Below are 11,850 nucleotides of genomic sequence, written 5' to 3'. Positions count from 1 at the left end.
GAAATTTCTGAAGGTACAAAACTAATTCACGCTCCCCCCGAAACGCATATGAGCTATTTTAACCAGTTAAATTGATAGCCCCAATATTATTTAAAAAGGGCACTTAGTTCACTTTCTGGCCTTGAATTCAGAATAGCGAGAGTGCGAAAGCGATTTAACAGATCGATTTTTAAAATCTGTTTATGAGATCAATTTTTATTTATTAATATTAATTATCTCTTTAAATCGATTCATAATAATTAATCTAAGAAATATTTATTTTAATAAGGAAAAATTGATCTCATAAACAGATTATAAAAAATTGCCAGCTGTTAAAGAGATTGCAATCATGCTATAAATTCAAGGTGACAAAATGTTTTCAATAACGTTCAACGCTATATATCATTACACAGATATTTATCATATGAAATTATTTATATTTTTAACTTTTTCCTACATCCAAATAGTTAACATAATATGTTACACGCATTGGCTTGTAACTGATAAACACAAAATACATGCTCAAGTAAAAAAAAGTAGTAATTATTATCTAATATTAACTAGGCTGACTCAATATATGCATTAAAACGTCCACATGATTTAGTAACTTTTTTGGAGCAAGAGAGGCGTGCTTCAAAAATGGAATATTTAAAAAGAGAATTATTGCATCAGAAACTTAATTTAGATATATCTAATGATGTTAAAGATCTGAGTGATATTGATACCTGGTTCTATAAAAAAGATGCTGATTGTCAATTAGCTGCTAAGCCATTGGTTCAGTTAGACTTATTTGCAAGCACTCTCATAACTCCAGAATCTCTTGGATTAGAGTATCTACTTTGCTTTTAGATCTTATTTAAATTTATTTTATAGCCAGAATGATTTTATACCATTTCATTCTGTTACCAAAACACCTACCAAGCCAGAATGCTCCAAAATTATAGATCTTCCATATAATGATTTATCTTTTGATTATCTTGAGGTACTATAATAATTATTTGTAAGTATTGCTAATATTTAAAAATTTAAGAAATATTACATTATTTTATCATATTGTTTAATTAAAAATAGGATTATTTAACCTTTTTTATATATTAATATTTTATAAAGCTGTTACAGGAAGTAAACCTATTTTAATTTTTATATTATATAAATATTATTAAAAGTATGAATTTAAAAATTAGATTGTTAAATTAATATAAGTCAATAATTAAAATGTTTACTAGGGATGTGCTTTGGATGGGTCCAAAAATTGGGACTGCTACCAATCCAACATCATTATTTTTGGTTATTTTATTATTATATACATATATATTTAACATTTTTTATTTTATAAATAATTTCCTAATATTAAAAATGAATAAAAGAAATCAAAATTTAATTTATTTTTAATTTTAATGTTTAAAAAATTGGTAAAAGAAATTCCATGTCCTAATTCTCTTAACCTCTTGGGATATGGGTGGAATTTTACATTTTTTTTGTGTACTTTCATATGTGGTAAATATTTATTTATTTAATGCAGTTACATTTAATTTTTGGTGAAAGTATTATATTTAGTAATGCTGTTTATTTATCAATTAAAATTTTTTATTGATTTTGTAAATAAAAATTTTATAATAATAAATTTTTTTTTGTCAGTTAAAATACTTTATTTAAAAAACAAATTTTCACAAATTATTCTTTTACATATTATAATTAAAAATATATATATTAAAAAGCAAATAAGCATATATTATAAATGAATTAAAAAAATATGTATATATAAAAGAACTAATTTAAAATAAAAATTTAAAAAAAAGGGTACAAAAGTTTCTTTTATTTTAATTAATGTACCGAGAAAAATATAAATAGTTATTAAAAAAAGAACCATCAAACATTTTTTTCCACCATTATTTTTCTTCTTCTTTTTGGTATATATATTAGTTTCATGGTGACTATTTTTTTTATCCTTATTATATTGTAATCAAAAAAAGTGATAAAATAAATTATAAAAATAATTTTGAATAAAAGAAATTTGAAAATAATTGGGAGATTTAGTAAGAAGTCTGTATATATAAGTGTTTGTACATGGTTTCAATGTTTATTTTTTTATAAGTCATTAAGAAACGAATTTTGACAATGCTCTAAATCATATGAGAAATTGAAAATTTCAACTGTTTCATGGTTTACCCTTGAGAAAATATTGATTTGACATTAGATAAAAAAAATAGATGGCAAATGTAAGTCATAGAGGTATAGTTTATTTGACCGGTTTTATATAAATATTGAATTGGAACGTGAAATGGATAGGCACAGCTCTAGTTACTAGATCATCTATTTACTTAATGATAGATGAAGATATAATATAATTCCTGCGAGCCATGTTTTATTTGCATTTTTTATGGAATTTGCTAATTTATAGGATAATTATAAATTTATATGCTAGCACACTATATATATTTTAATATTAAATTTTCTATATAACAAACTTGTATTTTTATTTGAATAAACAATAAAAACGAATTCAATATCAAATAATGAAATGGATATTTTCCTTTATAGAAATAGGAGCCTCAAGTTTATGTAATAAGTTTGCCCTATGAGGCCTATCTTATCAAGTGTTGCCGAGCAGACAGATTTGAGTCGATTTTTAAAAACGGCTAACTAAATATTTTATCCAGAATAATACTCGGATTTTGGTTATATTGGGTAAAAAAGTTTGAATTAGCGAAATCTTAATTAGCTTTTTTAAAATCGCTTTAAATCGGCCGTTTACCAGCTGTGCAAAACTGATTCTGACGGAATACTTGTTGCAAGATGTCAAATACTTGGATGCAAGGCTTGCCAAAGTTGGCAACCTTTAAGCATTAACCCTCCAATTAACAAGAGGACTGGTCGGAGATAAAATATTGATATCTGTTGTTAATTAATCAAATTTAAATTTTTCGCGATTTTTTTAAGTTAACTGTAAGTTCTTTCTTAATAATAAAAACAATGGAATAAACAATAGAGAAATAAAAACGGGAAAATTGTGGGTAATTTTCGTTTAAAAAAAAATTTGGAAAATATTAAACATATTTTATTAGACACATTTTTATATGGGATTTATTACGAGAAAAGAAATTACTATGCGTAAAATCGGCATTGATTAAATTTTTTAAAATATCGGCCTATCCGATACTTTTTCTAAAAGTCTAATATCGGCACAGTTCCGCTACCGATATTTAATATCGATACAGCCCTAATAATTACCCTCTATAATGCACGAATGTTTATCAATTATAAAAAAAAATATGTATAGTTAAGGCAATATTTTTTGAAATTTAACTTTAATATTTCAATTTTATTTATAATCCTTTGTAAAAATGCATAATCAGTCAATCAAAAAACGTAATACATTAACCATTCCGCCAGAAAATTCGATAAAAATAGTTTTGCCGTTTGTTGAAAGTATAGCCGAATACGGACATCTTATAAATGAAGCATTGTTTAAGGTAAAAAAATTTTTAAATGATATACTTTAATAAAACAAAGAAAAACAAAATATTGTAGTTTAAAAACCTCAAAAAAGACAAATATTCAAATCATTTGATTGGGGGGTTTTTTTGAATATATAATAAACTATTACATATTTTAATAAATTAAATATTTGTTTATTCTATTAATAATATACTCACTCACGTTTTCTAAACAAACACGAAAATTTTTAGGGTATATAATTAAATCCAATTATGAAACTTATCTTTGATTTGCGTTTTGACTCATAAAAACATGGTAAATTCGATCTTATATATTACACGATTGCCTAAACCTTTAAATTTTTTTTGTAGATAAAATTTATATGTTTTATTTCATCTTCTAAAATCAAAAATTTATGCTTATTGTTATTGTAAATATTTATCAAATAATAAAAAATTTTAAATTAAAAAATAAATTCTAATCATACAAGCTCAGCAAAATAATTCTTTCTCTTGTTTGCAAAATATATAATATTTAAAAAAATAAAACGTTGATAGAATCAATCTATATATTGGTCTATTGATTCATTTTAATTTTTTTTATATTAAATCAATATCCCTGTTAATTATAATTCTTTTTTTTGTTCACTAAATATCTAGTATTAATTTTATCATGAATTAATGATAGAAGATATGCCAGCATTCTTCCTTCCATTCTTGTTAATCGTATATTTGATATGGAGTCAAATCGCTCTTCTAGTTTTTTTAACTTACGAATATAGTGAAAATAAACTCTTAGTTTTTTTTTGAAGGTAAAACCATTTTAGGAAATTTTTTAAAAATCGCCTCAATATTAAGGAAGGCTGCCTATTCAAAAAAAACACTATTAGGCTTTCTCAATATTTTCTTCTTTTGGGGAGAGGGGGGGGGGTTGGGTGGGTCTTAAATCTAATTTAAACGATGGCGCCCATTCTTAGAAACATTATTGGTTCTATCTAACTTATTATCCTTGATAGCAAATGGGTTATTATAAGAATATTTTCCCCATCTTTTAACTATCCGTTTGAGATCAATTCCCTTCAAATATAACTCTATATTAGCCAATATCTTAATATTTTTGATTATTTTAAATAAAATTAAGTTTTTTTTAATATTAATAATATAATAATGCGCGTTAAAATTTAAAGAATCAAACTTCCTGGATACTCTACGACATGGCCACTTTTTATTGGAGGATCAAAGGCGAAGCATCCAAAGCAATCGAATGTGTCAGACGCTCTCTTAGCTTCTCTTCTAAGTTTAAGAATCAAATTTTGTTATATATTGCGGGTAATGTTGTTAATTGTGCATAAATTAATGATAAAATGTCTAATATACATAATTGGCATATGAATCACTAAAATAGATGATGTCTCGAAAAAGCGATTAGTAAAGATAGTATAAATATTTTAAGCATTTAAAATTTGATGTATAAATTTAAATTATAAAAGAAAATGTTGGAAGTATAAGCATATGCAAATAAAAAAATTATTTTTTATCGTCTGCTTAATATTTTTCGAATAATTTCCATTTAAAAAAAATAAGTAAACGTTATATAATAGCTTCAGAGATTTTTCAGACCGAGGCTCAGCCTGGGAAGGCTCAGGTAAGCGCGATTTGCTCAAGCGGTGCGAGATTAATATCTAACGAAATCACTGTTATTTTTTTTTGAAATATTTATATAAACAGCTGAGGCGATTTCACCATTTCGCTCTGTATTTTTGTAAATTATACCTATTATTTATAGGGTTGATTATGTAAATTACCTAGCGAAAAATTTAGTATCGTTTGAGTGTATAGCGCTTACTATAAATGCAGCCTTAGCCTAATATATTTGTTATCAAAAAAAAAGTCAGTACAAGCCAATAGCTATGACAAACTTAGCCAACATTTTAAGCCGGGCCGGTTACCCGGAAGACGCATTGCACGTCCTTTTAACAATAAAAAACTTGTCAAGACCTTTCAACGATTTTCTAGTCCCGTATATGCTTGGAAACCTATATGCTGTAAGTAGACTTCTACAATAAAATAACATGAGATTTTCTAGTATAAGAAATAAAAAATTTACAATCATAAGCGTTAATTGTGAGTATCGAAATCTTTTTAAGACATTTAAAACAAATATATATTTATATCTTACATCCCGTTATCATAAAAATTTTTAATTGTAATTTCTTGCAGAACTTTGCGACATTATAACGATGCCTCCTCATTGTGTCTGAGTTAAGAGTTAAAGAAGATTTATATCCTTTAGATATGTCATCCTTTAAAAGTTGCTGTTAAAATTAAAATGCTACATTATTTTATATATCATGAATTCCTTGACAAATCAACATGCATGAGGTTATCACCTAAGATTTTTTCAAAATTTTTATTAGACCGAACCCAAACCTTTATAGGTCGTTGTTCGGGTTCCTACTAACAAAATAAATGATTATATTATTTTGCATTTCCTACGTAAGCTCATGACTAATTACACGGAATCGATCGAAGCGTTCAGGGAAACACTGAAACTGAGGCCTGGATTCAAACCGGCTATACAACGCCTGCACGCCGTTTTATGTCACAATAAGCTCATACAGGCACTCGAGGACCAACATAAGTTTGTTCTTTTCTTTCTTTTTATCTCTAGAATTTTTTTAGGACATTTGTATGTGTATAGTGAATTTATATAAATTTACTTATTTTTAAGTCTTCTTTTGAGTATGAATTATTTTTAAAAATTATTTATTAAATTTCAAGTACAATAAATTTAAATTTATATTATAAATAATTTTAATAAATTTATTTTCAATAGATATTTATTAATTTTTAACCATTTAAATTAACGAAACTTTTTTAGTTTTATATTACATAGTAATTTTAAAGTTTTTTTAAAAAATAGTCCTTATCACATATGATAAAAAATAGCGTATTTTATTTAGTAAGTTGGATTATTTCTTAAAGAAAATGTTTTGTCTTATTATATATTTGCAAAAATTATATTTCCTATTTTTTTTTTTTTAAAAACCAAAATGTTTTTTTCCCAAAGTTCTCTACAACAAACTCTCAATAAACTTCAAGAATTTCAAAAAAAGCACGAAACGTGGACAAAATTGTTCGAAAAAATTGGCACCGAAATCGTTCCTTTAGATATCAGGCTCAAACAGCTGTCTGTGTACGAGGATTTAATCACGTCCAACCCAGAGGATTACGATATGAAATGTATTTTAGGATATTTTTTTCCCAAATACCAAAGATATTTTATAGATGTTCTGAGTTTCTGAGCACGTTCATGTTTTAGTGACGTCACTGGTTTCTTTAATTAAAAAAAATATGTATATAATTTTAGCTACCGTTATGAGTGTCTTCCCTTGGAATGTATTTAGTAGAACTAATCTTTTTTTTATGAAAATAAAAGAAGATTGTTTTTATTGATATTTAAAAAGAAAATGTGGTTTGTGAGTATAATATTAGGTTTATATTCTATATCCTTAATCTGAAGAATGACTGAAAAGGTATCATTTACATGGCCTGGCCCGGATTTTTTTTTTTCAAAAATTTTTTTCGCTTCAGCCCGGCCCGTATTTTTCTAAAATATATTGTCTTCATTTATATAGCTAATTGACGATTTAAAATATTTGGTTTTAAAATAACCTAGCCCAGGAATTAAAAAAATTTTTTTTTGGCCCGGCCGTGGTAAATACTGTCCAAGTTTAAAACCTGTATATACATATATATATATATATATACACCATCATAGTTATAAGAGTTTAGTTAACTTTTCCTAGCTTATCGATTTAAATTAACCATATGATCATTCTCTACCAGTTAGAAACTTTGGTTTTCTTTTCAACGTTTTAATACATACAAATATAATAATATAATAAAATTTATCCAATTTTTTTTAAAAATCGAATATTTTCTTTTAGCATTCAATTCAAAATCCCTGGAATTCCCAAAGCATGAATCCGACGACGAAGATACTGGAGGCTTCAATTACAAACGCACTATTGTAATTATAGAAAAAAAAAATTAAATAGTTATTTTCATCTTCTGGCACACCCCGTTCTAACCTGAAAATAAAAATTAATTAGAAAGACCCTGGTAGGGTTTTCTAGGCCTCTACTTTACACAGAATATTTATCTTAGAATAAGCTCTAAATACCAGAGACGATATAGTAGTAAAATGTATGTGTATCTTGATACATTTTATATAAAGTATCTGGTTCTCGATACTTTATAAGATGCATTTTGATATATTTTTATTTAACACCTTTTTATATTAAAAATAAAAATATTTGAATTAAAGATAAACTATTTTAGGTATCTGTTTTAGCTACTTTTTGAGATACATTTTGATAATATTTGAATGCGAAATTCATTTTATTTTATATTAGCATATAATTAAAATAAATATTTTAAATTTTAAAAATAATAAAATATTTAAATAATATTAAAACTTATATATTTGTTGTATGTCGTATGGGGATTTGGAATTCGTGGGGATTCGGAATCTCTCAATTTTAAATCATTTACTAAAGGCGCTTTAAAAAGTTTTAAAATCTGATTTAACCGGAAATGTATTCTAGCATGTCTATTTACCCTATAAATGTCGTATTAGGATATGGAATCATGTGGGATTCGGAATCTCAAAGTGTGGATTCGAGATCTTGAATCCCCACGTTTTATTCGAAAAGATATTTAAAAAATATTCCGAATCCCCAAAAAAAATAAATAATATAATTACTTTTCCTTCCTTTTTTTTGCGGCCGGCACCATATAATTAAAAGGCCAAAATAAGGGATTTAAAAAGAGAATTTAAAAAAAATAAATAGTATAAAATTAAGGCACATAATTAATGAAAAGGGATGAGGTTACGACATTTTTGTTTTAAAAAATATTAAATATTTTCACATAAACTTGTTCTTGAAACATTCGCAACTTTTATTCATGCGACCCATTTTGCAATTGCATAACGATGTTTTCTCATAGTTTATGTGACATTCCGGGAAGCTCCTAAATATTTTTAGCACTTTAAATGAAAAATTAATATATTTTATGTTCATGAATTAATTTGAGGAGTATATTTGGTTACTATGAAAATAAAAATTTTTTAAAAAATATTTAAGGAGATTCGGAATCTTTTTTTTTTAAAACAATTAAATTATATTTTTTTGCCGCCTGGCTGGCACCAGAAAATTTTATTTTTTAGAGATATATTTAAGAGTATTACTTTTATGCTTTAAATCATTAAATACTAGAAAAAATGGTTTATTAATATCCGTAATTAAATGTAAAAAAATAAATATTATTTTTAAATTAATAATTTAGACAAATTAGAGGAAGAGAAAGAAAAAAAATTTTAATATCATCATTATTTAATTGTTTATAAACATTTTTTTTTTCATTGATAAAATGGTTAAATTATTAAGAAATGGATCTTTCATGGTTTTTAGAAGTCTTGGTAGTGTATGAGGTAGTAAGAATTTATCATCTCTTATATTCCATGTGCAATTAAATAAACATTTGTATTTTTTTTTGGTTAAAATTTTTATTCATATTTTGAAATTGGAAAAAATGACAAGAAATCAACCTAATTTGCTAAGCATCGACCAAAATTTATTAAAATGTAATAAGACCCCCCCCCCCCCATTTATTATTTTATTTAATATGTATACGGAATCACGAGGTCGAGTTCGATATCATAAACCAGAAATCACTTGGTTATGGATGGGTATAATAAAACAATAAAAGAATTAAATATAAAAAAAATTTTAAGTACCCCCCCCCCTCCCTGGTTCAAATTTTTAGAAGCAGTTGCTTCGAATCCTCAAGGTTTCCGATTAGGTTTCACTCGTTCCCAAAAAAAATTCCAGAAAAAATAACATCTTGAAAAAAGTAGTAGATATATATTTTTGAAATAAAACTAATTTTCACATAAATATAGATTTATAAAAAAATTCGAAATTAAAAAAAATTTATTTATTGTAACAATTATTCAATGCAATTTGGCATTTTGTTGAACATTTAAGATGACCATTAAAAAAAACATTATCACATTAATGAATATCGAAAATTTTGTATAATCTAATCAATATAAAAATAGTTTAAAATTTTGTGCCCTTCGTTTAAATTTCCAGAGAAGTGAGGATTTATTGTTTTGTTTTTTTTAAAATGACTATTAAAAAAACATTATTACATTAATGAATATCGAAAATTTTGTATAATCTAATCAATATAAAAATAGTTTAAAATTTTGTGCCCTTCGTTTAAATTTCCAGAGAAGTAAGGATTTATTGTTTTTTTTGTTGTTCTCTAAACATTCGCATCTTTTATTGATGCAACCCATTTTGCAATTGCATAGCGATGTTTTTCCATAGTTTGTGACGTATCGTGAAGCTCCTAAATATTTTTTAGCAATTGAAATTAAAAGTTAATATATTTTATGGTACATGAATTAATTTTAGGAGTATATGTGGTTACTATAAAAATAGCTTAAATTACCCTATGATTGATATATCTTTGTTGGGAACTTCAAAATCATTTAATTTTATAGTTTTATATATATATTAGGGGCAATAAATAGTGTTGAAATTCTTCCAGCAACACGTTTCCTACCCATATTTTATTTTGTTCAATTTTTAATACTTTTCCTTCTAAATTTTTAGGACAAATATTAGTTCTATCTGTCCTATGGATAGGTAATAATACGTGATCACCTAATATAAAGTTATTTTGTCCTATTATTTGAGAATAAATTATTTTTTTGATGCCCACGATGATTTAAATAAGAAATAAAAGAATGGGGCTATATTTAAAATTTTAGAAATACTATTCCCAATATTATTGCTTTTAAACTATTCACAAAAAAGTATGCCAATTAGCAAATTTATATTGTGTCAAGCTGCAAAAATATTAACTCCATGTTAAAAGTAAGGTTTTCTAAAAATTAGGCTGAGTCGAGGGCGATCTTTTTATTTTATTTAAAAAATCATTAAAAGCTAAATAATTTTTTTATAATAAATCGATAGCGATTTTTCTTGAAATTAAGGAAATGTTAGATTACATTTTTTTTAACGATTAGGGAAAGAGGGGAATATTAAATAAAAAGATATTTATATTCACAGATATGCCGTCACTTTTTTTTATTGTTTACCAAAGAGGAAAATTATGTGAATGTCATATATTATATCGCTACTAAAATAGCAAATGTTTCAAACAAAGATTCGCGCCATAGTCCGTATTCAAAAAATGTTGGCCATAAAATTATATGGAAAAATAGTTGTGCTGCCAATAATATTGAGAATAGTATTTCTAATATTTAAAAAAAGGGCCCCTTCTTTTATTTACTATTTAAATGATCGTGGGCATCAAAAAATAATTTATTCTCAAATAATTGGACAAAATAACTTTATCTTAGGTGATCACGTATTATTTATCTGTCCATAGGACAGATGGAACTAATTAGTACTAAAAATTTAAAAGGAAAAGTATTAAAAACTAAACAAAATAAAATATGTGTAGGAACGTGTGCTGGAAGAATTTCAACACCATTTATTGCCTCTAATATATATATAAAACTATAAAATTAAATGATTTTGAAGTTCCCAACAAAGATATATCAATCATGAGGTAATTTAAGCTTTTTTTATAGTAGACACATATACTCCTGAAATTAATTCATGTATATAAAATATATTAATTTTTAATTTAATAAAGTGTTAAAAATATTTAAGAGCTTTCCGGAATGTCACAAACTATGGGAAAACATCGTTATGCAATTACAAAATGGGTCGCATGAATAAAAGTTGCGAGTGTTACAAGAACAACCTTATGTGAAAATATTTAATATTTTTTAAAACAAAAATGTCTTAACCTCATCCCTTTTCATTTATTATATCCCTTAATTTTATACTATTTACTTTTTTTAAATCCCTTATTGGCTATCTAATTATATAGTGCCAGTCGCAAAAAAGGGAAAAAAAAGTTTTATTTTATTTTTTTTTCATAGGGATTCGGAATATTTTTATTCCGAATAAAACTTGAATGCCACATAATTCCATATCCCAATATGACATATATATAATTAATTTCCATTTAAATCTATAAATTTTAGTTCTCAATAGTGAAAGATATTTTTCTCAGTGTATTTTGCCCATGACGCCCATCCATTATTATAAATATTGAGTTCACAAAATTATTTTAAGCTAATAAATTTATTTAGAATTATTTTTATATAATTTTATAGATATTCCGCTGACTTATCATTAAAAATTAATTATAAATTTAGTGTAAAAAAATTTTTTTTTTGTTAAATTCTCGTTTTCAAATGAGAATTTATTTGAAAGAAATATGAAAATAGGAGACTTTTTTATATATGATGTTTTAATTGAATAAGAACAAAATAATTATT

The 11,850-nt window shown here is 25.2% G+C and overlaps 1 protein-coding gene across 2 annotated transcripts in view; it reads left to right on the top strand.

Moving 5' to 3' along the window:
- Window positions 1-373: 373 nt before the first annotated feature.
- Window positions 374-11,850, top strand: part of LOC135929174 (tetratricopeptide repeat protein 17-like) — a 33,059-nt gene continuing 21,582 nt past the window's right edge. For both annotated transcript variants that reach the window (XR_010572502.1, XM_065465707.1), the window contains exons 1-9: window positions 374-505; window positions 544-809; window positions 853-961; window positions 3,336-3,452; window positions 4,604-4,713; window positions 5,308-5,461; window positions 5,918-6,057; window positions 6,487-6,659; window positions 7,367-7,449. Coding sequence is in view for 1 of the 2 variants with exons in the window: in XM_065465707.1 (XP_065321779.1) it covers window positions 404-505; window positions 544-809; window positions 853-961; window positions 3,336-3,452; window positions 4,604-4,713; window positions 5,308-5,461; window positions 5,918-6,057; window positions 6,487-6,659; window positions 7,367-7,449 (1,254 nt within the window). In the remaining variant the exon portion in view is untranslated. The remainder of the gene's footprint in view (window positions 506-543; window positions 810-852; window positions 962-3,335; window positions 3,453-4,603; window positions 4,714-5,307; window positions 5,462-5,917; window positions 6,058-6,486; window positions 6,660-7,366; window positions 7,450-11,850) is intronic.

This window comes from Gordionus sp. m RMFG-2023, chromosome 4, assembly GCF_954871325.1.
Source record: "Gordionus sp. m RMFG-2023 chromosome 4, tfGorSpeb1-WG-v2, whole genome shotgun sequence".
NCBI classification, from domain to species: Eukaryota; Metazoa; Nematomorpha; class Gordioida; order Chordodea; family Parachordodidae; genus Gordionus; species Gordionus sp. m RMFG-2023.
Note: the sequence above shows the minus strand (reverse complement) of the source record. Positions and strands in the feature narration are given on the sequence as shown.